A 27,311-nucleotide genomic window follows, 5' to 3' on the forward strand; every position below is an offset into this window, starting at 1 on the left:
CTTTTGCATTGTAAACTATTCTGTTTTCTCATTGACATGTAAATATTCCCTGCCCTGACTTTCTTCATCCGATGGTTCAGATATGCAAAAGTTAATGAGTTAATGACTTGTTGCATGATTGGCTCAAAAATAAGTTCGCCCTCATACGAAGATGAGAATGCCATGTACAACATCAAAGATTCATCTCCTTTTCTTGGCCAGATTGGTCCGGTTTATATGTTTAGCGATGCCATTACTTCTGAACAGGTGCAGGCCATCTATTCCATGGGACCAAGCTATATGTACGCATTCCTTGATAATGAAACCACGATCTGTTCGGATAACCCTTTGCCTGGTGGAATTCTTGATGCCAAAGATGGCCTTGCGTCTAAAATTATATTTGGACTTAGTGCACAGGTTCTCTTTCTTTTCTTAGAAATATGTTTCTGGCTTAGCTTGCTTTCTTCTTTGGCCATTAAGAAACTGAACAAAGTTTGTTGCCTTTTCTCAGGCAAGTAGTGGGAGGACTTTGTATAATGTTGCCCCACTGGTGGATCACACATTGGATAAGAATTCATTTGAAGCAACTGTGATGGTTGGGACACAGTTATGTTCACGACGCTTGCTACAACAGATTATTTATTGTGTTGGTGGTGTATCTGTGTTTTTTCCTCTTTTCACTCAGTCTGACTTGTATGAGAATGAAGAAATTGGGCAATCTGGACAAGGATTGCTTACACCTATCACGAAAGAGCGTTTAACTGCTGAAGTTATTGAACTTATAGCTTCTGTCCTAGATGAGAATTTAGCCAATCAACAACAGATGCTTCTTCTTTCTGGATTTTCAATACTTGGCTTTTTGTTGCAATCGGTTCCACCACAGCAACTGAATATGGAAACACTTTCAGCTTTGAAACATATGTTTAATGTTGTTGCAAATTGTGGTATGATTCATGAAACACAAATTTTCTTAATTCCCCCCCCCCCCCCTGAATGCGTGCGCTTTATTAGCTTGGCTGAATTCACGTTTTGTATTAGCACTTCTTAAAGATGTATTCTTATGTAATACATATAATGATGTTCTTTTGTTTTTGTTCAGGTTTGTCTGAGCTGCTTGTGAAAGATGCCATATCTAATATATTTCTCAATCCTCTTGTCTGGGTCTACACAGTTTACAAGGTGCAACGTGAACTGTACATGTTTCTCATTCAGCAATTTGATAACGATCCTAGGCTTCTTAAGAGTCTGTGTCGGCTCCCTCGTGTTCTTGATATAATACGCCAATATTATTGGGATAGTGCTAAATGCCGATATGCTATAGGGGGCAAACCTCTTTTGCATCCTATAACAAAACAAGTACTTGGAGAGAGACCTAATCAAGAAGAAATACGGAAAATTCGCCTTCTTCTATTGAGTCTTGGGGAGATGAGTCTTAGGTACAAATTCCTTTACTGGACCGTCTACTTGTGTCCTAAATATGTATTCTCCTTCTTTTCTGTCCACTTCTTTATTGCTATTTATTCTAATATAGCAGGTTGTATTCATGCACCCTTTTTCAAATCTGTATTCTAACATTTAGTAAAATGCAGGCAGAACATTGCAGTGTCAGATATACAGTCCCTGATTGCTTTTTTTGAAACAAGTCAGGATATGGCATGCATTGAAGACGTTTTGCATATGGTTATTCGTGCTGTTTCTCAGAAACCGCTGCTTGCTTCCTTCCTGGAACAAGTCAATTCACTTGGTGGCTGCCACATATTTGTGAATCTTCTTCAGAGGTATGTCTTTTGCATTAAGTTTCAAAGTAGTTGCATGTTGATCTTTTTGCACAGAACTGTTTCTGCTTTTGTGTTGATTGATGACCATTTTCCCAACATTTATGATGTTGTTTCCGACTCTGTCTCATCACATTTTGATGCCTTTTAATTAGATACCTTTTTACATTATGATGCCACAAAGATGCACATTGGACTGTTGATGCCAGCGTGATGTTGTTTGCGCATACGGTTGTTATCGATCGAAGTAGTAGGGACTGGTGCTGGCTTTAATTACCATTGGTTGCTGATAGTCAGGTTGGAAAAAGGCTTTTGAGATGGCACAAGAATTTTACACTGAAGAATGAAACTGAGATGCTTATCGTGGTTGTTGAGGGATATTCAAACATTCAGGGTTGACTCCTTGGGATATTTTCTTTTAGAACCATATATATATATATATATATTTTGATAAATAATCGAACTTTATTAAAAAAACATCAAGGTGATGCAAAGAATACAAGAAAAACACCAACCCACACCAGCCCGCAAAAGCTAACTAATCAAATCCTCCACAAACTGTACAAAAGTAAAAACATCAAGATCTACCACACCAGTAACCCAACTATGCACCACCAGAAGAAGAATATTTTCCAGCCAAAGAGCAGAATGACTTAAATTCTGAAAAATACGTTGATTACGCTCCAACCACACCAACCATAATAAACAATGGGCAGCAAGTAACCAAGCCTTCCGACGCTTCTTACCCACCGTCGCCTCACCCTAGCTGAACAACACGGCCCGCAAAGACCCCAGCTGCACCCAAAGCACACCAAAAAGAGCAACAGTCAAACGCCAAAGCCGATATACAACCGGACAATGAATCAACAAATGATCCACCATTTCTGCATCCCTACAACACATACAACACCAATTTACAAGCACATGGCGCCGCTGAATCAAATTATCAATAGTAAGGATACGTCCTAAAGCAGCCATCTAAACGAAAAACATCACCTTGGAAGGAGAACCCGTCACCCAAATAGTCTGCCAAGGAAGCACAACTGTATCGCCCTCCACAAGCATCCCATAAAATGATGACATAGTGAATACAAGACTTCCGAACCTCCCATACCAAAAAATCCACCCCCTTCCCTCCATGCCGCAGCCCATACAAGAAACCCAGCAGATCCAGTAATTGGTCCAACTCCCAATCCTGCACCTCACGACAAAGATGAACATTCCACACAGCTGAATTTCCTTGCCTCACCCTAACCAATGCAACCAACTCCTCCCGAACCGCCGCAATTGCATAAATCAAAGGAAATGTGCCTGCCAAAGACATATCACCACACCACCAGTCCTGCCAAAACCGAACCTGATCTCCCACCCCCACTTTGAACCGAACCCTATCCTAAAAATCCCTTCTCCCCAACCAAATACCCTTATATAAACCATCCCCATGAGATTGGACCACCTTCTTCGAACACCAACCCCCCTCTTCTTCCCATATTTAGTCACCACCACCCTCCTGCATAACTGTTCCCTTTCCTCTACGAATCGCCATAACCACTTCCCTAAAAGAGCCCGATTGAACACTTCCAACCTCTTCACCCCCAAACCCCCTCGCCTTAGGAGTACACACTCTCTCCCAATCCACCAAATGGTAATGGAAAACCTCTCCACCCCCATTCCACAAAAAATCCCGTTAAAACTTCTTTAGTTGCCTTGCCACCGCCACAAGCATGACATGCAAAGACATAAAATACGTTGGGATACTAGCAATAACACTCTTGATTAAAGTAAGTCGCCCCCTTTTGGACAAATATTGCCGCTTCTATCCCACCAACTGTCGTTGCACTCTATCCACCACCACATCCCACACTTTTGTTTCCTTAAAAGTAGGCCCCAAAGGAAGACCCAAATAAGACACTGGTAGCATAGCCACCTCACAACCCAAAACAGCTGCCAACACCAGAAGACGTGCCACCTCTCCCACTGGGATCAGTTCCGATTTAGCCAAATTTATCCGAAGGCCAGACATTGCCTCAAAGCATGACAACACACACCGCAAATGACCAATTTGAATAGCATACGCATCACAAAAAATTAGCGCATCATCAGCATAGAAGAGAAGAGAAACCGCTAGAGAATCAGGCCCCTCCCCCACCTCAAAACTCGACAACAAACCTCCTTGAACTGCCTTGGACTACGAACGGCTCAGCCTCTATAACCAGCATGAATAATAAAGAGGACAAAGGATCGCCCTGCCAGTTGAGTTTTGTTCTTTGTAATGGTGGAGTCTTTAATATCAACTAGATAATGGAGTGCTTACTTAGCTGAGGAAGTAAATATGGCGGCACGGAGCTGTCTCCTGGTGATGTTGCTTGGGTGTTTGATAGAAGGTGCCCAGACTAGACCAATCTAGCTGCATGATGGAATAGTCTCCAAGGGCCAGGCTTGACCAGTTTAATGGTGCATTTCAATTTATGCATAGGAAAGGGCTTCCTTGGAGTATTTGTTGTTTGTGCACCAGAGGTAGTTGCACCATTGTTTTAATATGCATATGTTAATCTTAATTCTCTAACTGGTCAAGTTGGTATTAGTCATTTGAAGGCTTCCCTTACCAAGTATTTCCAAATAAGAAACCTTTTCTGCTTAGTGTTGGGAATTTGGAAGCTTAGAATAGAAGAGTTTGCTTCTCACTGACGGAGACTAATTTAGTAGAATAGGCTCAAATCATATTCCCCACTCCCAACCCCCCAAAATTTAGGAACCATAGGATCACCTTGTCAAGCTTTAAACAGGAGGTTAATTTCCTGCTGGCAAGCACTATCATATATGTCCCCTAAAACGCATATATGCATCTGACATATGTCAGACACTCTTGTCCCATTGTTTTTAAGTTTTTCTGCTCCGATCACACTTGTCCAATTCCTTGACTATGGAGGCATGGCAAAGAAGCACAACATGTTGTACCTTTAGCCAAAAGTACCATGCCCCTATGTTTATCCTCAATCGAAGATTAGTTGCAAGGATAAATTATTCTGTCTGCACGAACTGCCCTGCTTCCTTTCTTTTATATTCTTTGCTCAACTGACAACTACTGTATCTTCAGCCGAAAGTACCATACCTATTTTGTCCTTTGCCAATGATCAGTTGTGAGAAGGAAAAATTTTGCCATTAGCACAAATGGCCCTATTTCCTTTCTCATATATACTTTGTTCTTCTTCCTTTTTTGTATATTGGGTGATCCAATTTTTTCAAGGTAGCAGCTTTTCATCCCTTCAAATATGGATATTTTCATGGGCCCAATTTGAGCATGTTTTGGTTGCTCTTTGTAATTTGGAATGTCTAGGTCCAATTATTTTCATGGTTTGTTTGTGTGTTTGGACATGATTAGCAGGCTGTAGTATCAAGGTTATTCATCTTCATTTCATGGTGAGCTAGATGCATGGAGAAAAATTAAAAACAATACAAAAACATGACCTGAAGAAAAGGAAGGAAAGCATGAAATTCACCAAGTCTACTTTACACGATGTGGGACTTGGATGTGTCAAGCATATAAATAGGTGTTCTTCCTTTCTATTGTAATAGATTGCAATAGAATGGATTGGATGTAGTCTTTTCTCTCTGACTTTCTAGAAGCAAAAGGTTGTCTTTCTTGTTATTTTTCGAAACTTCTCAATGCATGTATAATAAATAAAAATATAAAATTATATATTACTACATCGTCCCCACACCATTTCAAGTCCTACATTTTTTTTTAATTTTAAATTCCTTGTTGATGTGGTCGAGTTGTGTAGTATATGGCAACTTTCGGTTTGGTTTGGGTGCAACCAGGCTCCATGTTGGGTGTGTTGTAGAGCTGGGGTGGGGAAAGGGTTGGGAGGAGGCGTCGGAAGGTTTGGTTACTTGCTTCTCATTGTTTGCTTTAGTTGGTGTTAAGTTATGTGCTTGACGGTAATAGTGTCATTGTACTTATTCCCTTATTATTATAAATACATATGTTTAGAGAGGTAACAAACCGAATTAGGTTTTGCATCTTCTCTTCCAGTAAATCTCTTGTTCTCTCTCTCTCTCTCTCTCTCTCTCACTCAATTCTTGTGTTTCATTTTTAACTTGGTATTAGAGTAAAAAAAATAATTATATTCTTTTTGTTTTTTATTTTCTATTCTTCCCGATAATGTAAAACAAAAAATAAAAAAATTACCACCATGAATGACTAGGGTGGTGGGTCACCAGAAAATGTTTCAAATTTTATTTTGTTTTTGGTTGCCGATTTTTTTGATTTTTCTTTATTTTTTGGAAAAATAGGTCCAATTTGTTGATTTCTTCATTTTGTCTGTTTTTTGATTGATTCATCACTTGGGTCCACACCTATGGGAGCCGACCAGATGCCCTAGGCTGTTCTTTGGCTTCGGTTGATGCTTTCGGTTTGGTCACGTTCCTTTCGATTGGTCATTACTGCTCGTGTCATGTCTGGTTACATCAAGGGAGTTACTAAGGCTTCCAAGGAGGATGGACCAGCCTGAGATAAATGGCAAACGGAGAATGCTCTTGTCATGACTTGGCTTATTAACTCTATCCACTTCAGTAATAATCACTCATTTGTTTTAATGGATACAACTCATAAGATTTGGACTGTTGCTGCTCAAATGTATTCCCAGCGTGGTAATGATGCCTAGGCCTATGAGTTGCGGAAGAAAATACAGGGGTTTGATCAGAAGGTAGGTCCCTATTATCAGAACTTCCAAGCTGTTTATTCTCAAGATGTTACCACCTTTTAGCTGATGGTGTCCAAGGAGAGGGTCTATGATTTTCTTGCTGGTCTTAACATTAAGTATGATCAGATTTGTGTTCAGATTCTTGGCCGAGATCCTTTTCCCACGTGTGCGAAGCATATGCTTATGTTCAGCAGGAAGAAAGCAAGCATAGTGCTATGTTTCATCAGCCTCTCTAAGATCGCTCTGCTCTCGTTGTTGCTTTTACTCCAAAGGATGGCCATGTCTCCAAGTTTGGGAGCAAAGGTACTAGTGTTGATCGTGGTTAGATTACCTGTGATTACTGTGGAAAAGACCAGCATGATAGGGAGCATTGTTGGAAGTTAATGGTTGTCCTCCTCGAGGCTGAGATGGAGTCCGTAGCGGTTACTAGTGGACGTGGTGGCGCTATTTGTTCCCATGCCAATCTCTCTTGAGTCTTCTGCCCGCACCCTGAGTGGTTCTGCTACACTTTCCCATGATAAGTTACACTCTCGCCGACGTCTGATGGCTCGGCTTGATTTTTTCTCTGTCCTTGCTTCTGATCCTCCTTCTACTTACAACTTTGCTTCCACAGGTGTTCCTACGAATGCCTTTAGTGCTTTTTCTTTTTATCCTTGGATCATTGACTCAGGCGCTACTGACCACATGACAGGTTTGTCTCATCTTTTCCACTCTCTCTCTTTATTTTGGCAAGGATAAAGTAAAAGTTGCTACATAATAGAAATCAAGACGATATTAGGAAATGAGGAAAGGAGTTAGACCTTGGAAATGCCCAAAGTCAAAGCTCAATTTTCTAGGAAATTTGAATTAAGGATCTTGGATCATTACGGTACTTTATTGGAATTGAGATTGCTAAATCAGATAGGGGCATCTTTGTTTCTCAAAGGAAGTACATCTTGGACTTGCTTGAGGAGGTAGGCATGTTGAGATGTAGGCCTGCTGATTCTCCTATTGAGGCTAATCACAGGCTTAGTAGTAGTGACGGAGAACATGTGGACAAGGGGAGGTATCAAAGGCTTGTGAGAAGACTGATATATCTTTCTCATACAAGGCCAGATGTTGCATATGCCGTTGTTGTTGTTAGCCAATACATACATGATCCTCGCACGGGGCATTTGGATGCAGTTCATCGGATCTTAAGGTATCTCAAATTAGTGCCTGGAAAAGGCATCTTGTTCTCTAATCATGATCATTTAAGGTTACAGGCTTTCACCGATGCAGATGGTGCTATTGATGATAGGAGGTCTACCAAGGGCTATTGTACATTTGTAAGAGGAAATTTGGTGACTTGGCGGAGTAAGTAGTCAGTTGTTGCTAGATCGAGTGCAAAAGCGGAGTATCGAGCCATAGCGCATGACATTTGTGAGTTGATATGGCTGAAAGTTTTATTGGCTGGCCTAGGATTGTTGAGTGGTGGTCCCATGTGACTATATTGTGATAATAAGGCCGCTATTAACATTGCTCATAATTCGGTTCAGCATGATAGAACTAAGCACATTGAGATTGATCGACATTTTATCAAGGAGAAAGTGAATAGTGGCATCATTTGTTTGTCTTTTATCATATCTGAAGATAAGTTAGGTGATGTGTTTACTAAAAGGTTAGGGAGTAAAGTGTTTCATCCTATTGTATGCAAGTTAAGCATGAGGGATATCTACACCAACTTGAGGAGGGAGGTGTTAAGTTATGTACTGGAGGGTAATAGTGTCATTGTACTTATTCCCTTATTATTATAAATACATGTGTTTAGAGAAGTAAGAAACTGAATTAGGTTTTGTGCCCTCTCTTCCAATAAATCTCTTGTTCTTTTCTCTCTCTCTCTCTCTCTCTCTCTCTCTATATATATATATATATATATATATATCTCAACTCTCGTGTTTCATTTTTAAGGGTTGGCTTGGTTGGAGCGCAATAGGTGTGTTTTTCAGAGTGTGTCTCATTCAATTCCTTGGTTAAAAATCCGACTTCTTATGGTGTTGCACAGTTTGGGTTACGGGTTCGGTTGATCCAGATATTTTTTGTGGAGAATTTGATTAGTTAGCTTTGTTGGGCCCTTGGGGGTTTCTATTCTTTGTATTCTTTGCATCGTCTTGATGCTTTTCTAATAAAGTTTGATTATTTGTCAAAATATATATATACCTTAATTTTTCATTCTAATCTAGGAATTTTATCCGGTTAGTGTCCTTGAGATAACTTGGCATAATATCTCACAATTTATAAGGAAATATTGAGACTATGAAATATATTTGACATTTCTATTACATAATAGCAGACATCTGTCAATGCTACATAATAGAAATCAAGATGATATTTATATATTATACCTTTAACTGTCTGAAGGCGGTATAAAACATGTAAAGCCTATACTTATTTAACTTAAAACACATATAGTTAAATAATACGAGTGTGACTTTAATTCATGTGTGAGTAGTTCTCAAGTAGTTGGGATTAATTGCTTGAATGTTAGGTAACTTGTGTTGTTCTAGGGGGGTGTTTAGCAACTTTAGTTTAGGTTATTTTTTGGTTAAAATCCACAAATAGACAAAATATGTTAAAATAGTTAATAAGACAAAATGTCTCATCAGACCCATAATCATTTCACTTTTTTCCAAAACATCACATCCAACTACAAAAAAGTTCAATCATCTTCTCAAACATAAAAATTTTAGCCTACTAAAATAGTCAAAAACTAAAATAGCCTACTAAAATAGCAACTTCCCAAACATCCACTAAATATACTACCTTATAAAGAAAAAAAATTTCCTTAAAAAAATTGTTTTATTTTTCTATCATGTACTAGAGTTTAGCGTAAATTCATTCTAGTAGCTGATATAGAAGCGGCGAAGACCTAAGAGTTTGAGCACAGATGAGGGAACAACAACTTGGAGGGAGAGAGAAAATGATAGTCGTGGACTTAAGGTTGTGCTCTCCAGTCCAGCCTGGACAATTTCGTTGAGGGCCTTGGATCTTATATTGGCACCCCAGGATTTGAGAGCAAGTTTGGTTGCAGGTCTTTGCTGATGACATTACAATGTGGGTTGACATTACATATGGCTTGCAATCATTGGGAATGCAAGCTGGGCTGCTACACTTGCATTGACAATTATGTTGTTAATAGAGAGCGCATACTAGATTTCAAACATATCCTGAGGATGACATTATGTCTTCCTCTTCACATCCAATAAGACAAATGTTGTTTCCTCCTGGCAGTTAAAGAGTAGGGACAGATGGAAAAACTTGGCTGGTTCCTAATTTTAGCTGCAGATGCAAAAACTTCTGAGAATACCTTGGTTGGCAGCTTGATGCCTTGTGTATGTTTTTTTATTATCTATTATTTTTATTATGCAACAATAGAAAAAGAAAAAATAAGGGAGTATAATTAATATGTAGAAATTTAATGTATAAAGAGAAATGATTGTATTATTGATTGTTTGATTGTTACAAGATTGATCAATTACAATTCCTATACAATCTATATATAGAAGAAAATGTGGTAGTAGGTGTAGTGGAGGTGATAGTGGGTTAGGTGAAGTGGAGTGTGTGGTGAAGTGGAGGTAAGTGAAGTGGAGTGTGTAGTGGAGTAGGTGAAGGTAAAGATGGGAAATTCTAACAGCCCCCCGCAAACTCAAGGAGGAGAGAAACTAACCAACTTGAGTTTGGAGAGAGTAACAAAACAAGAAAATACATAAAAATAAAAAAGGATAGGAGACACTGTATGGTCGTGTCAGACCGTTGGTGAAGACACTGTATGGGGTGTCATAACGTTGTAGAGGACACTGTATGGTGGTGTCAGACCGATGTAGAAGACAGTTTATGGGGTCATGTCGGACCGTTGTAGAAGACAGTTTATGGGGTCATGTCGGACCGTTGTAGAAGACAGTTTATGGGGTCATGTCGGACCGTTGTAGCAGACAATGCTGTGACAGTTGTTGTGACAGTTTACGGAGTCTTGCTGGACCCTTGTAGAAACTAACCGGAATCAATGTCGGGACAGTTTACAGAGTCTTGTCGGACCCATAAAGGAGCTAACCGGAATCAATGTCGGGACAGTTTACAGAGTCTTGTCGGACCCTTGTAGAAACTAACCGGAATCTATGTCGGGACAGTTTACAGAGTGTTTCAGACTGCCAAAATTCAAAGGTTTCAAACTGGTTTGCACAGCCTCTGCCTCAACCTTGGTTAAATAGCCAGGGTCGATCCGCGCATCGCGCGCCTCTTGCCACTAGACGACAAAACGGGCACGCAAACCAAGGCGCCCACGTGCCTCGCCATCATGTCCGGCACGCCTTTTGATGAATTGGGCACGCCTTTTTATGGCACGCCTTTTGACAAAATTGGGCACACCTTTTGAGTGTGCGACTTTTTAAGGGTCCGACAAGACTACCTACTCCACTACACACTCCACTTCACTTCCTCTACTCTGCCGCCGGTCTCTTCTTCTTGCCTCTGTCCTGGGCGGCCCTTGACAGTGTTGCCTCCGTGTTTCCCACTCCACTGGGCACGATCACTCCTCCCTGCTCCTCCACTACAGCATATGGCGGACCTCCAAATTGGAACATAACGGTGGCCTTCCGCTTCAGCTCCTTATTTTCCGCCTTTAGCACACTTATCTCTGCTCGCGCATCCTTATACATACGTTGGAGCAGAGCCAGCTGGGCGTTTAACTGCTGCACCTCATTTGTCCTACTCTGCAGCCGGTGCGACAGGTTTGTGACCGCCGTCATGGTCTCCACACATGACTTCAAAGTATACTGATTGGCCTTAATATCAGTTTGCACCGCCATTTTTTGCTCCACCGACCGCATCGGAAAGTTCAACGGAGCAAAACCAGAGGCGCTTGGTTGAGGTTCACTGGCCACCGCACCAGTTATCTCTCTTGTTGACTCGTTGAGGTCGAGAAAGAGAGTGAGCAGACCACGGGACGAAGAGGCCATATTCTGGGTAGCTGAACGGGAAGACGAGGCCCTGTTATGGGTTGCTGAGTGTTTCAGAGAAGGGTTGGTTACAGAATGGCAACAGAGTGTTCCAGAATCTCTTTCTCAGAAACGGAAAAGTTTTTTCAAAGGATTTTCGGCGGTTTCAGACTGATTGATTAAACAATTTGGGAAAGATGGGTTGTATGAAAAGATGAGAACAAGCCCATGTGGGTTAGGGAATGGCGGTGGAGATTTTCACACAGCCAAGTCTCAGCTCAGTGGTGGTGATAAGATTTTTCAAAAAGGCGTGTGAGTGTGAGAGAGAGAGAGAGAAATTTGTGCAGACATATTCTTCTAAGGATCTTGAAGGAATACTTGTCAAAAAAGTCGAGGAATGCCCACAGACAAACTATAATCAGGACAATGTATTGGAGTTGGTGGAAGAATCTGCAAATCACGTTTTTGATGTTGAAGGAAATGAAAGTAAAGATGTTTCACCAAACTGGTGGGGCTATAAATCTGGGTTTGTGTTAGGAGGTTATCTTGGAGCCGAATCCAGGAGAAAGAAATCCCTCCCAACTGAAAATGGTCAAAATTCTTGGAACAGGGTTGCTTTGCACGAAGAAGATCAAGAAAATCTTTACAAACTCGTCCAAGATAAAGATGGAAAAGTATTACATTGGTGAAATAGATACATCAACCATCTTGGGCTTGGCATTGGCTGTTCGGAGTTGTTGTGAAGCCTTGAAAGCTGGCATACAGTTGCAGGGATGAGGCCAGTACATCCAGCTGCTTCAAGCTCCTCATGCGTCCGACGGTAGAAGGCAGTGAACCCTGGAGGTGGTTGAAGCGAACATCAAATTGGTGTGAGAGAGGTCTTGCGAGTTGATGGAGGTCTCAAATGGTTGAGATCCGGCGGGCGGTCAAGGCAAGGTTGCCGCCCGCCGGAAGGCGGAGAACACCGAGAACACTAAGATCTTTAACCTTGCTCTGATACCATGTAGAAATTTAATGTATAAAGAGAAATGATTGTATTATTGATTGTTTGATTGTTACAAGATTGATCAATTACAATTCCTATACAATCTATATATAGAAGAAAATGTGGTAGTAGGTGTAGTGGAGGTGATAGTGGGTTAGGTGAAGTGGAGTGTGTGGTGAAGTGGAGGTAAGTGAAGTGGAGTGTGTAGTGGAGTAGGTGAAGGTAAAGATGGGAAATTCTAACATAATAAAAAGGAAGATTACAAGGGATTGGATGACAAGTGGTCCTCTAAAGAAGAAAAAAAAATGGAAGTAACACCACCTCAAGCTATGCATCATACACTGCCTTCCAATCTGTCAAAATCAAGAAAAGAGGGGCCTGCTAACAAAAATTCTGCCAACATGAATAATCTATTCCACAAAGTCAAAGCCAAAGAGCAATGCAAGAACAAATGATTCAAAGATTCTTCCCCCCTCTTGTGCACAATTGAGGATGGAGAATGCGATTAGGTCTCCTCGTTTGTGAAGGGTTTGCTATGAGTAAGCTGCTAAACAACTGCTCACAGATGCATCTTTTTATACATAGTATTTGTGTATTCCCTGAGATTAACTATAGTTCTACTAGTTTCTCTACATAATTTTGTTTAAATATTTTATTTTAAACTTCCAATGAAGGCAATTATATTATTGCTAGTATGAGATTACCCAAGTTAAAGAGTTTTGATAGATATGCCTTATTTGTATAATTGTAAAAATTTGAAAAAAAAATTGCAGTGTGACATGTTTTTGATCTCGAATATATATTGGATGCCACTTTTTTTTTCTTTTTTTTTTTTGGGTGGCAAAATTCTGTTCTTGCAATTATCTGTTAGGGATTGCCCCCTGCCCTTGAGCTAAGTTGTTGTTACATTATTGAGAGAAACTTTCCATATGTATTGTAAGAAATAATGTATAGAGAAAGAGAGAGAATAAATTGTATGTATTATTATTGATTGATATATTTTGATATATATTACAATGATTCATGATTCCTATATATAGAAGAGGGTGAGTGTGTAGTAGGTAAGGAGTAGGTGAAGTGGAGGTGGTAGTGGTGTAGTGGGTTAGGTTTAGTGGAGTAGGTGAGGTGGTAGTGGTGTAGTGGGTTAGGTTTAGTGGAGTAGGTGAGGTGGTAGTGGTGTAGTGGGTTAGGTTTAGTGGAGTAGGTTTAAGTGGGTGAAGTAGGTGGAGAGTAGGTGGATTTTAACAGCCCCCCGCAAACTCAAGGGGGATAGGAACTAACCAACTTGAGTTTGGAGAGAGTAACAAAACAAGAAAATACATAAAAATAAAAGAGGATAAGAGACACTGAATGGTCGTGTCAGACCATTGGTGAAGACACTGGATGGTGGTGTCATAACGTTGTAGAGGACACTGTATGGGGGTGTCATAACCATGTAGAAGACAGTTTATGGGGTCATGTCGGACCGTTGTAGCAGACAATGTGGTGACAGTTGTTGTGACAGTTTACGGAGTCTTGCTGGACCCTTGTAGAAACTAACCGGAATCAATGTCGGGACAGTTTACAGAGTCTTGTCGGACCCTTAGAAAAGCTAACCGGAATCAAATGTCGGGACAGTTTACAGAGTCTTGTCGGACCCATATAGAAACTAACCGGAATCAATGTCGGGACAGTTTACAGAGTCTTGTCGGACCCATGTAGAAACTAACCGGAATCAATGTCGGGACAGTTTACAGAGTCTTGTCGGACCCTTGGAAAAGCTAACCGGAATCAAATGTCGGGACAGTTTACAGAGTCTTGTCGGACCCCTAAAAAGTCGCACCCTCAAAAGGTGTGCCCAATCTTTCAAAAGGCGTGCCATCAAAAGGCGTGCCCAATCCATAAAAAGGCGTGCCATCAAAAGGCGTGTCCACTTTATCAAAAGATGTGCCATGAAAAGGCGTGCCAGTTTGTCGGGCGTCAAGAGGCGCGCGATGCGCGTGGCCGCCTTGGCTATATAACCAAGACGAAGGCAGAGGCTGAGGCAGAGAAAAACTGAGAGAAACCTCTGAAAAATCCTTCGTGTTGCTGAGAAAGAGAGTTCCTTGTGCTGAGAGAGAAACTCTGTAATACTCTGTTGCGAGAGATATTCTGTAACACTCTGTTGCCCAGAAAATGGCCTCGTCTTCCCGGAGTCTGCTCACTCTCTTTCCAGACCTCAACGAGTCAACAAGAGAGAAAACTGGTGCGGTGGCACTGGAACCTCAACCAAGCGCCCCGGAGTTTGCTCCGTTGAACTTTCCGATGCGGTCGGTGGAGCAAAAAATGGCAGTGCAAACGGATGTGGAGGCTAATCAGTATACTTTGAAGGCATGTGTGGAGTCCATGACGGCGGTCACAAACTTGTCGCACCGGCTGCAGAGTAGGACAAATGAGGTGCAGCAATTAAACTCCCAGCTGGCTCTGCTCCAACGCATGTATAAGGATGCGCGAGCAGAGATAAGTGTGCTAAAGGCGGAAAACAAGGAGCTGAAGCGGAAGGCCAGTTTTATGTTCCGATTTGGAGGGCCGCCATATGCTGCAGTGGAGGAGCAGGGAGTAGTGATCATGCCCAGTGGAGTGGGAAACACGGAGGCAACACCGGCAAGGGCCGCCCAGGACGGAGGCAAGAAGAAAAGACCGGCGGCAGAGTAGAGAAGAAAAAATCCCACCTGTGAATGTGGTTGTTTGTTTGTTTGTTTTTTTTTTTTTGTTTTTTTTTTTTTTTGTAAAATTGTGATCGGGGTTGATCCCTGAGATGAATAAAATATGGTTTGGTGTGCAAAGCTAAATGGTATGAATGGAATTGGAAAAAGATTAAAAATAAGGTGAAAGAAAAATAAAGAAAGAAATAATAAAAATATATTTGAAATCAAAAATGAAAGATGGGGAAATAAGGAAAGTGGTTTGGAGAAAATAAATAAAAATAATGGAGTTTGAAATCAAACGGAGGAGAGATGATGTTTTTTTTTTTTTTTTTTTTTTTTTTTTATAATAAAAAAAAGAGATATATATATATATATATAAAATAAAGAAAGTGGGGAAAGTGGCGGTGGATGCAAAGTGGGTTGGAAAGTGAAAAGATGAGAGAGAGAAGGCATGTGGGTGGTTGTCCATTGTGGAGGACAAACATAGTGGGTTATATTATATTCAGAAAGTTGTCCATTGTGAATGATGGTTTTGATGATGGTGATGGAGGAGTGAGTGTGGAGAGTGAAGGGTATTGAAGAAGAGTGAGGAACGATGGGTCTGTGAGACATATGCTTGTGAGAGAAAAGGAATCTGAAAGAAAGAAGAGATGGGTGTTGTAGCTTTCTCTCTCATCCTGGCATTACCGTAAGGGATGAGCTCGGAAAATGGAAGACATGAACACGACTGGACATTCAGCACTCCACATGTCAACCTTGGCATCATATTGCTGAAATTGCAGAATTTCTGGGGCCATATACAGTGGAGACCTGCAAACTGTCTCTGCGTGATCATTAGGATGTAAAATTCTTGAGAGACCAAAAACAGCAATCTTTAGCACTGCATCACTGTGAGGGCTTGAAAGCAAAATGTTCTCTGGTTTCAAAGTGAAGGTATGTGTTGTGTAGAAAATAAGCGGAATAGGTTGAGGTCCGGCGGGCGGCTAAGGTGAGGTTGCCGCCCGCCGGGGAAGCGAAAATACTAGGTTTTAAACCAGCTCTGATACCATGTAAGAAATAATGTATAGAGAAAGAGAGAGAATAAATTGTATGTATTATTATTGATTGATATATTTTGATATATATTACAATGATTCATGATTCCTATATATAGAAGAGGGTGAGTGTGTAGTAGGTAAGGAGTAGGTGAAGTGGAGGTGGTAGTGGTGTAGTGGGTTAGGTTTAGTGGAGTAGGTGAGGTGGTAGTGGTGTAGTGGGTTAGGTTTAGTGGAGTAGGTGAGGTGGTAGTGGTGTAGTGGGTTAGGTTTAGTGGAGTAGGTTTAAGTGGGTGAAGTAGGTGGAGAGTAGGTGGATTTTAACATGTATTGACATGTACTTATTACCTTAAAGTGCTCGCTGCTATGTTTCTCTTATTTATTTACTTTTTCTTTATTTTCTCAAAGTATGGTGCTGTTGTTGTACTTTCCAAAAACATGATTTTAGGGTAAACCATGCAAAATATACAATGATTCTAATGTTGTTTCTTCCAACTTGTTTATTCTAGGAGTTCTGAGCCCATCAGATTGCTCAGTTTGCAGTTCCTGGGGAGACTTTTGGTTGGTCTTCCGTCTGAGAGAAAGGGTTCAAAATTTTTTAATATTTCAGTTGGAAAAGCAAAATCCATCTCAGAGTGCCATAGAAAGATCAGCTCAAGGATACAACCAATTTTCTCTGCCATATCGGATAGGCTGTTTAGATTTCCACAGACAGATCTTCTGTGTGCTAGTTTGTTTGATGTTCTCCTTGGTGGTGCTAGCCCAAAACAGGTGATATTATATGATATTTCGAGTCTTGCTTCCCTTGTTCACGTAATAGTTTGAAGTCGTCTTGGGTTTGCTACTTTTCTATTACTTAACTATTTATTTATTTATTTATTTATTTAAATTTTGAGTTTATTTTTAAATGGTTATCTTTTAATTGTTGATTACAGGTTTTGCAGAAACATACCCTGCTTGACAAGCAGAAAAGCAAAGGAAGCCACTCTCAGTTTTTTCTTCCTCAGATCTTGGTTCTAATTTTCAGATTCTTGTCAAAATGTGAGGATGTATCTGCAAGAATAAAAATAATTGGAGATTTACTTGAACTTCTCGATTCAAATCCTTCAAACATTGAAGCCCTAATGGTACAAATTTATTAGATTGTTGTTTCATTTTCTACTCTAAACAAACTAGTCTTATATTAATTAAATATTTTATACAGGAAAATGGATGGAATGCCTGGTTAATGGCTTCTACTAGGCTTCATGCATTGAAAAACTACAAAGTGGAGTCACAAGTGCACAGTGATACTGAGATAAATGAGCTAAGTTTTGTGAGGAATTTGTTTTGTGTTGTTCTTTGTTACTATATGCATTATGTGAAAGGTGGTTGGCAGCACCTAGAGGAGACAGTGAATTTTCTACTTTTGCAATGTGAACAGGTGTGTTTTTATCCTCCTTGCAGCATAAATAACTGTGATAGTTCAACATAGAAGTGAGAACAATTATGCTTCAGCAAGTTTTTATTTATTTTTGTGTGCGTCTGCAGGGTGGCATCTCATATCAATACCTGCTTCGTGATATATATGAGGATTTAATTCGGAGGCTTATAGATTTATCTTCTGAGGACAATATTTTTGTCTCACAACCATGTCGAGACAATACATTATATCTTCTCAGACTAGTTGATGAGACACTCATCTCCGAAATTAATCAGAAACTTCCGGTATTCAACTTACCTGAGTATTTGACTAGCCCTTCATTTTCTCTCTTTTTGCTTCAGTTTTGTTGAGAGCTTCATTGATGTGATTTAGTTACTAGACAAAACACCCCATGTCTTCTATAACTATGTTTTGCTCGTTGTCCCCTCCCCTCAAATACTTTAATTTGTAGTTAAAACTATTTGAAAAAATTAATTAAACAACATGCATGGACAGTAGTGGACCTGCTACTTGTATTAAAATGAATAACTAGAGCTCTTGCAAAAGTAGTATGTCTCATTGAGAATCCCCATGTAGGCACTTTCCTGAGAGAAAAAAACCAACTTAAAAAATAAAATTACCACGATTGTCAAGAGTTGTCCCCTACATGTGTACGTAACTGGTATAATTTACCCCATCGTTTAATGTTGAAAATGTTTACATTTTCATTATCTATGTTTTTATATTGTATTTTAACGTGTTGCTTCCACTCATGAAGAGGTATGAAACTTTTTATTGCTCTGATAATAAAGTAGTTGCTTTTAGGTGCGTATGATGCATCATTATATCCATTTCTGCTAGTATGAAATAGCTTGTATTTTTCCTTGTGTATGCCGAATGCCCTTTTGACAGCCATACTGAAGAAAAAGGTCACTTTCTTTTTTTTGGGTGCATGGAAAGTTTCCTACAAGTAGCTCAGATCTTTCTCCAGATTTCCTGGAATTAGAAAGTCACAAGGATCTCAGCTCTGCCTTATCCGAGGTCTTACAAGGAGAATCTGATAATGACATATCCAGGTATTACCAACTTGGACTTGATGTTTTAAATCTGAATACTCTGGTTGATACTTTTTTTTTATATTTCAAATCATATATAATGCATGTTATTTGTCTTGGTTTATTGCAGTAATGACAAAACAATTTATCTTTCTCATAAGATATGTCACTAGTCCGACTGATCGGTCATTTTTCAATCAAAAATAGAGAACTAAACAAAGCACCAATTCAATAGAATAAGTGGATTGTCGAGGTGTCTTACCACGAGCACTTTGGGCTAAGTTGTATCAATTCGAGTGCTAATTTCAAATTTAATTTGAAGAAGAGAGGATGATTTGGTTTTTACAAATGAGAATTTAAATTAAAACTAAAATAATTGCGCAAATAAAGAGAATAATCTGAATATGGAGAGAGACTTGGGATTTCGAATCCACTACTAATCTCATATCATGTAATTAAAATATTCGATTCTAGTAAATCAATGTCCCAGATAATAATGATGTATTGTGGCTACAAGCCCCAATATCATTGTCAAGAAGATGAGTATATTCAAAATGTAGGCATGAATCATTTTCTGTCGGCACGATTTGTCTACACTAAACTAAGGTTGCAACACGATTCGTCTCCCCTAAGCATAACTTGTCTCACGATTTGTATATATAAGAAAGTAAAACAATTGTATGATCATGTATTCTCAATCACAGAAATCGAATACATAAATTGAATGAACAAATTGTTTGAATAAAAGATTTAAAACGATCTGTAAGAATTTATGTATTATTGATTGATTTATTGTTATTTTATTACAATGATTCATGATTCCTATATATAGAAGAGGGTGAGTGTGTAGTAGGTAAGGAGTAGGTGAAGTGGAGGTGGTAGTGGTGTAGTGGGTTAGGTTTAGTGGAGTAGGTGAGGTGGTAGTGGTGTAGTGGGTTAGGTTTAGTGGAGTAGGTTTAAGTGGGTGAAGTAGGTGATAGGTTTTAACAGCCCTCCGCAAACTCAAAGCGGATAGGAACTAGCCAACTTGAGTTTGGAGAGAGTAACAAAACAAGAAAATAGACGAATACATAAAAGAAAAGAGGATAGGAGACACTGTATGGTCGTGTCAGACCGATGGTGAAGACACTGTATGGTGGTGTCATAACGTTGTGGAGGACACTGGATGGTTGTGTCAGACCGATGTAGAAGACAGTTTATGGGGTCATGTCGGACCGTTGTAGCAGACAATGTTGTGATAGTTGTTGTGACAGTTTACGGAGTCTTGCTGGACCCTTGTAAAAACTAACCGAAATCAATGTCGGGACAGTTTACAGAGTCTTGTCGGACCCTTGAAGGAGCTAACCGGAATCAATGTCGGGACAGTTTACAGAGTCTTGTCGGACCCCTAAAAAGTCGCACCCTCAAAAGGTGTGCCCAATCTATCAAAAGGCGTGCCATCAAAAGGCGTGCCCAATCCATAAAAAGGCGTGCCAGATATGATGGCGAGGCACGTGAGTGCCTTGGCTGGCGCGCCCGTTTGTCGTCTGGCGTCAAGTGGCGCGCGATACGCGTGGCTGCCTCGGCTATTTAACCAAGACGGAGGCTGAGGCTGAGGCTGAGGCAGAAGCTGAGACAGAAAAAACTGAGAGAAACCTCTGAAAAATTCTTCGTTTTGCTGAGAAAGAAACTCTGTAATACGCTGTAACACTCTGTTGCCCAGAAAATGGCTTCGTCTTCCCGTGGGCTGCTCACTCTCTTTCCCGACCTCAATGAGTCAACAAGAGAGAGAACTGGTGCGGTGGCCAGTGAACCTCAACCAAACACCTCTGTGTTTGCTCCGTTGAACTTTCCGATGCGGTCGGTGGAGCAAAAAATGGCGGTGCAAACTGATATTGAGGCCAATCAGTATACTCTGAAGTCATGTGTGGAAACCATGACTGCGGTCACAAACTTGTTGCACCGGCTGCAGAGCAGAACAAATGAGGTGCAACAGTTAAACTCCCAGCTGGCTCTGCTCCAACCTATGTTACATGGACTCTTCAAATTAAATCAAATACCCGTGTCGGACACCCGACACTTGGACAAGGGTATGGGATATGTGTCGGATACTTTTCAACGGATACTTCTTATATAATTGTATATAACACTATTATTATATGTATATATTGTTATATAATTGCTATAAATGTCATTTTGACACTATAAGTTAAATATAATACCATTTTATCTCACATATTAGATAAAAATATAAAAATATGACATTTTTTTGCCGAGTCCGCGTCTCCTTAAATTTATGATTCGATGAGTCCGACCTCTAGATACATACCCCACACCCGACACCCGTACCCGAGTCCATGTAACATAGGCTCCAACGCATGTATAAGGATGCGCGAGCAGAGATAAGTGTGCTAAAGGCAGAAAACAAGGAGCTGAAGCGGAAGGCCACCGTGATGTTCCGATTTGGAGGTCCACCATATGCTGTAGTGGAGGAGCAGGGAGTAGTGATCGTGCCCAGTGGAGTGGGAAACACGGAGGCAGCACCGGCAAGGGCCGCCCAGGACGGAGGCAAGAAGAAGAGACCGCCGGACTTCAACCTATTCCGCTTATTTTCTACACATACCTGCCATCACGCAAACTGAAGAGCTTAGTCAACTTCCTCAATTTTGGGACCAGCACCACTACCTCCAGCAGGAGGAGCATCATCATCATCCATAGCAACACCACCGGCACCCTGGTACATCTTGGCAATGATGGGGTTGCAGATGCCTTCCAGCTTCTTCATCTTGTCCTCAAACTCGTCCGACTCAGCAAGCTGGTTCGCATCCAACCACTGAATTGCCTGCTCAATGGCAGCTTCAATCTTCTTCTGGTCATCTGGGCCAAGCTTGGAACTGATCTTCTCATCCTTAAATGGTGTTCCTCATGTTGTAGGCATAGTTTTCCAATGCATTCTTGGCCTCAAACTTTCTTCTTTTTTGGCAGCAGCAGTAGTTTTCCTCTTGCGACCAATGTCAACTCCATAGTGCTGAAGATACCATTGCTTAAATGGAGCTGCATCAACCTGAATAATTGCACTCTTCACCAATGTCTGGGTACGAACCAACTCATTATTTGATGCATTATAAACCACATCCAAAAGACGAGTCTTTCGTGTCACAGCCTCACTTCCCCAAGAGAAGTTCCCAGTTTCCACATCCTCTCTACCACGATTATCCAAATCCAAAGAAAAACTAGAATCTAAATACAAAATTACAAGATACTTGATTAGGGTTTCGTCTCAATCCCGAATAAGAAGAGTAGCCGCTCATGGTTGAGGTAGAAAACCTCTTCTCCTTGCCTCCGTTACTTTTTCTCTGGAATCCTCAATAATCCTAATGATCAATAGGCTTCTCTATTTTTAGACATAGGACACATCTAAATAATACCCAAGAGGCTAGAATTCTCCAAAATAAAAAGAAATTCGGATAGAATTATTTCCAGATTTTTTGACTCATCTTGCGGGCCCATTTTGACCTAGTAAATGTCAGAATTGGAGAATTCTTATTTCACATAAAAGTGTAGCCCTTTAAGTTAGCTTTCCAATGCTTCTTGATTCACCTTAATCCGATATCAGATGAGAGAGATATGTTCAAAATACCGAATGCTGTGCAGAGTGACTTCTATGGTGGGATGGCAACAATTTTAACTTTTCTTTCTTCAAATCTCATATCTCATGGGTTGAGCTTTTATTGCTTGATTCATCTTCCAAGCCTTTAAACTTGGGTTGAGTCCTGTCTCTCGGGCTTTAAATACTTCAAAATTTTGATCAATTTCATCTCACAAGCCCGAATGACCTACACATATACAAACTCATTAAAATTGTCAAGTAACAATAATTCAAGGACTAGCCATTGTACTTTAAGGGGCTTAAATGTGTACATTTTGGCACCTATCACCAACCTTTGTTAAGCCCTGACCTGGAATCTCGAGGAGCAGAAGTCTAGTCAGAGCCGAACTTTCATGAGATGGTGAATAATCTCCCGCCTAGTTTCCTCATGTTGAACATAAGCATAGATCTTCTGTAGAGATGATAGGTGTTCCTTGCTGAAGATTTGAACCCTAATTTAACCATATTTCAGATTTAACCCAGAAAGAAACTCAATAATCTTTTCTTGTTCAATTAGCTTCTTCAATTTCAAAGTATCGGCAGGGCTGTCCACATTAAGTGTCTGGTTCTGATCCAATTCTTGCCGCAAATAACAAAGTGTATAGAAGTAAATTGCAATTGAGGAATCCCTCTGCCTTGTGTTGTGAATTCAGAGTTTCAAATCATAAATGTGTGCCATATTGCCCTTCTATGAATAGGTCTGTGTAACTACATCCCAAATCTCCTTAGCAGTATCCATAAACAAGTACCCATTGCTGATATCTTGTTGCGTAGAGTTAAGAAGCCATGACATGACCATAGAGTTCTCTGTGTCCCACAAGTTTCCCATCATCCTTTTGCTATTAACAAACAATGTAAGACCAAGTAATTCTGTCCATCAAGTTTAATTTTGGTAACCTATAGGGTAGGGCTTTCATTCCTAGAAGATAACCTAATGTTGGTTTTCATTCCTATTAATTAAGTATTGTCTAACAAGAATGGATTTGGTACATGCAAGGCTACAATCCTGTTTTTGTAAGAGTTGCAATTTCTCATCTAGTAACTTATTTGGTTCATCTCTTTAATATAAGATTCTTCTATGTGCTTTTTCTGTTCATTCCTAATATATCATCATTTTTATACATATTTATGGTTTGATTTTTGCAATTGTAGGAATCCATGTGTATGTAAAGAGCCTACCACAAATAAAGACGAGATGGTTGATGAGGAGTGGTGGAATTTATATGACAATCTGTGGATCATTCTCTGTCAGATGAATGGGAAGGCACAAAGCAAGGTGTTACCTAAATCTTCGTCTGCCGTGGGCCCAACTTTTGGCCAAAGAGCACGTGGGTTAGTAGAATCGCTGAATATTCCTGCTGCAGAGATGGCTGCAGTTGTTGTATCAGGGGGTCTTAGCAATGCATTGGGTGGAAAACCTAATAAAACTGTTGATAAGGCTATGCTATTAAGAGCAGAGAAATGCCCCAGGATTGTTTTTCGACTTGTTATCCTTTATCTCTGTAGATCTTCACTAGAAAGAGCATCTCGATGTGTCCAACAGGTCATTCCCCTTCTGCCATATCTTCTGGCTGCGGACGATGAGCAAAGCAAGAGCAGATTGCAGCTTTTCATTTGGTATTGTATTGTTACCATGTCCAGATAACTCAAGTAACAATTTTTAGTTTTGGTTGCCTTTCATCTTGTGGTTTTAACTAAATTTTAGATATATGGATTTTCACCTTCTGCATCATTCTCAATAAAATGTGACACAGTTGCCTTTGTGGACAGGGCCTTGCTTGCTGTTAGGTCACAGTATGGAATGCAGGATGATGGTGCTCGATTTCATGTTATTTCGCATTTGATTAGAGAAACTGTTAACTGTGGTAAGCCAATGCTTGCTACCAGTATCATGGGCAGAGACGAGTCATCAGATTTAGGCAGCAATCCAAAAGAAACAGGCACCCTACAGAGTCTAATTCAAAAGGATCGAGTGCTTTCTGCGGTGGGCATTAAAGTTTTCTTTTGACTTACCTTTATTTTATCATGTTGTCTGCTGCTGCAATTTAACAAGCTTCACCTTGTACTTCTATTGGTGTGTATGTTGCCATATATCTGCTAGTTCCTTCTGGCCAATGACAACCATCATTCAAGTAGTTCCATGAAGATTGGCTCCTTAAGAGCTGCTGGAATGTGGTAATTGTAACTCAATGGCATATATAAAGAACGGAGTATCAAAAAAATTCATTTCGTTTTCTCTCTTTGAATCACTTATAGAAATGAAAAAATGAAAATTTGAGATTAACAGCATACAACTCATGTGGCTCAGTTTTTTACGAAGTGGAAATCCCTTTATATTGCTATTATTGGAATATATGGTGACGCCAAGCATTTGTCACCAGATACAGAAGTTTCTGGATGAACTTCATGTATTTCATTTCTGCTTACTGGTTTGAGTCCTGCTCTTTAATTGTCTATTTTTACTCTCCAGGTTGCTGATGAGGTAAAATATATAAAGACTTCAAAATCTGATCGCACCAGACAGTTGAATGAGCTACGCATTAGGATGGATGAAAATTCATCATTAGATTCTAATCAAAAGAAAGCTTTTGAAGATGAGATACTGAGTCGCTTAAACACCATTCTTGCTTCGGATGATTGCAGAAGAGCTCACTTTCAGCTTGCTCATGATGAGGAACAGCAAATCGTTGCTGTAAGCATGCAGTTTTATGTTATTTTACTAACTTTGTTTTCTGTTGGCTTGTGGCCCACATTCTGCGTAGTGATTATTGCATCAGCATGCTTAAGATTGCAATTACAACTTCAACAGGAAAAATGGATTCACATGTTTCGCACTTTGATTGATGAGAGGGGTCCATGGTCTGCAAATCCTTTTCCAAATAATACTGTTACACATTGGAAACTTGATAAAACAGAAGATGCATGGCGACGTAGGCCAAAGTTAAGACGGAATTATCATTTTGATGAAAAGCTTTGTCATCCTCCATCCACTGTATGTAGTAATGAGGCTATTCTTCCAGTTAATGAAAGCAAATCTGCTTTTGGGGGGCATATTCCCGAGCAAATGAAGCGATTTTTACTGAAAGGAATTCGCAGGATCACCGACGAGGGGTCCTCAGAACCTACTGAAAATGATGCTGAATCAAGTGGGCAAAAGATCTCTGTCCCTGAGGACATCTCAGACAGAAAGGGCTCAGAGGGAGTAAAAGACAGCAGTGATCAAAAGGATATTTTTCAAGATAGAAAGGATTCTTGCTCTACATCTACAGAGCAAGAAACCAGCGAGGTAGGTGAAAATGATATATGTGTATCAAGGGATGCTTTATATACTAAAAAAAAAAAAAAAAATCCGCTGCAGCTGCGTTTCTTATGCAAGGTTTCCTTTTTTCAGGTCCTTACATCTGTTCCTTGTGTACTGGTAATACCAAAGAGAAAATTAGCTGGACGTTTGGCAGTCATGAAAAATGTCTTGCATTTCTTCAGTGAGTTTTTGGTGGAAGGTACGGGAGGGTCATCAGTTTTTAATAACTTTAATGCTTCAAGCAACTATGATTCAGGCAAGCTTGATCAATCGGGAGGAGCCGAAAAGCAGAAGTTAAATGTCGATTTGGATTCTGAGAAAGGTAATGCTTCTGAAAACACAGACGCAATTCACGAAAATGTTCTACAAAAGCAACCTAAAAATATTAAGCGCCACCGAAGATGGAACATTTGCAAGGTAGTGAATATTTGTCTCTGAATTATTATTATTATTATTTTTTCCTGCAATCTTTTGTTTAAAGTTTTTTTTTTTTTTTTTTTTTTTTCCATTTTTTGTTGACTGCAGATAAAGGCTGTCCATTGGACTCGGTATTTGCTTAGGTACACTGCAATAGAGATTTTCTTCAATGATTCGGTTGCTCCTATATTTTTGAATTTTGCATCACAGAAGGATGCAAAATATGTTGGAACCTTGATAGTTGCCACCAGAAATGAATCTATGTTTCCAAAGGGATACAAGGACAAGACTGGAATTATATCCTTTGTTGATAGACGTGTGGCACTGGAGATGGCAGAAACTGCCAGAGAGAGCTGGAGGAGAAGGGAAATGACAAACTTTGAATATCTAATGATACTCAATACACTTGCGGGAAGATCGTATAATGATTTGACCCAGTATCCTGTTTTTCCTTGGGTTTTAGCTGATTATTCCTCAGAAACTCTTGATTTCAACAAGTCGTCAACTTTTCGGGATCTTTCAAAGCCGGTTGGAGCACTGGATTCGAAACGGTTTGAGGTTAGTTCATTTGGTTTCCTGTATATTGAACTCCCTCTGTACATGATATTTGTGATTATTGTATTGTTTTGTTCCTTATGCAGGTTTTTGAAGATAGATATCGTAATTTTTGTGATCCTGATATTCCCAAGTAATCTTCAAACCCTGTTTCAGCATCGGGATTACACTCAGACTATAATGTCTGATGATCTAATAGTTCTTGTATTTCTCATTACAGTTTCTTTTATGGATCTCATTACTCAAGCATGGGGATTGTGCTCTTTTACCTTCTTAGGTTAGAGCCATTTACATCTCTCCACCGTACTCTGCAGGTATTTTGAGAAGCATATTGGTGGGAATTGCTATCAATAATTTCCTGCCTTCTTGGAATTGATGTAGTTCCAGCCCTTCACTCTTTTTAAAATATTGTGTTTAAGTTAACATAGTTATTTCTGCTGAGACATCAGGTCCAGTTTTTTTATTTTTTTAGGTGTTAATTTGTCTTTTCATATCTTGATTCATTGACCAAAAGCTTTTCTTATGCATCATTATTGGTCAGGGTGGTAAGTTTGACCATGCAGATCGTCTTTTTCAAAGCATTGAGGGCATTTATCGGAACTGCCTTTCAAATACGAGTGATGTGAAAGAGTTGATTCCGGAGTTCTTTTACATGCCAGAGTTTCTTGTCAATTCGAACTCGTATCATTTTGGAATAAAACAAGATGGTGAACCCTTGGGTGATGTTTGCCTTCCTCCTTGGGCCAAGGTATTTAATTCATCACAAGGGCTTCAATATGAATTGTACAACTTCAATATGAGAAGTCCTGATTCTTTCTTTAAATCATTGTATGCGTTAACCACCTCATTTTTGCTT

General features: G+C 39.9%; 1 protein-coding gene across 4 annotated transcripts in view; it reads left to right on the top strand.

Moving 5' to 3' along the window:
* LOC114285996 (binding protein) overlaps positions 1–27,311 on the top strand; it is a 61,241-nt gene that overhangs the window by 30,884 nt on the left and 3,046 nt on the right. For all 4 annotated transcript variants that reach the window (XM_082921745.1, XM_082921744.1, XM_082921746.1 and 1 more), the window contains 18 exons: positions 81–396; positions 491–923; positions 1,079–1,415; positions 1,569–1,757; positions 16,607–16,868; positions 17,033–17,224; positions 17,302–17,520; positions 17,628–17,804; positions 18,460–18,575; positions 23,335–23,799; positions 23,953–24,166; positions 24,653–24,874; positions 24,992–25,468; positions 25,574–25,900; positions 26,009–26,458; positions 26,542–26,588; positions 26,676–26,769; positions 26,997–27,203. In XM_082921745.1, the coding sequence (XP_082777871.1) occupies positions 81–396; positions 491–923; positions 1,079–1,415; positions 1,569–1,757; positions 16,607–16,868; positions 17,033–17,224; positions 17,302–17,520; positions 17,628–17,804; positions 18,460–18,575; positions 23,335–23,799; positions 23,953–24,166; positions 24,653–24,874; positions 24,992–25,468; positions 25,574–25,900; positions 26,009–26,458; positions 26,542–26,588; positions 26,676–26,769; positions 26,997–27,203 (4,744 nt within the window). The remainder of the gene's footprint in view (positions 1–80; positions 397–490; positions 924–1,078; positions 1,416–1,568; positions 1,758–16,606; positions 16,869–17,032; positions 17,225–17,301; positions 17,521–17,627; positions 17,805–18,459; positions 18,576–23,334; positions 23,800–23,952; positions 24,167–24,652; positions 24,875–24,991; positions 25,469–25,573; positions 25,901–26,008; positions 26,459–26,541; positions 26,589–26,675; positions 26,770–26,996; positions 27,204–27,311) is intronic.

Source organism: Camellia sinensis, chromosome 3 (assembly GCF_055761805.1).
Source record: "Camellia sinensis isolate YWXY chromosome 3, ASM5576180v1, whole genome shotgun sequence".
NCBI lineage: Eukaryota > Viridiplantae > Streptophyta > Magnoliopsida > Ericales > Theaceae > Camellia > Camellia sinensis.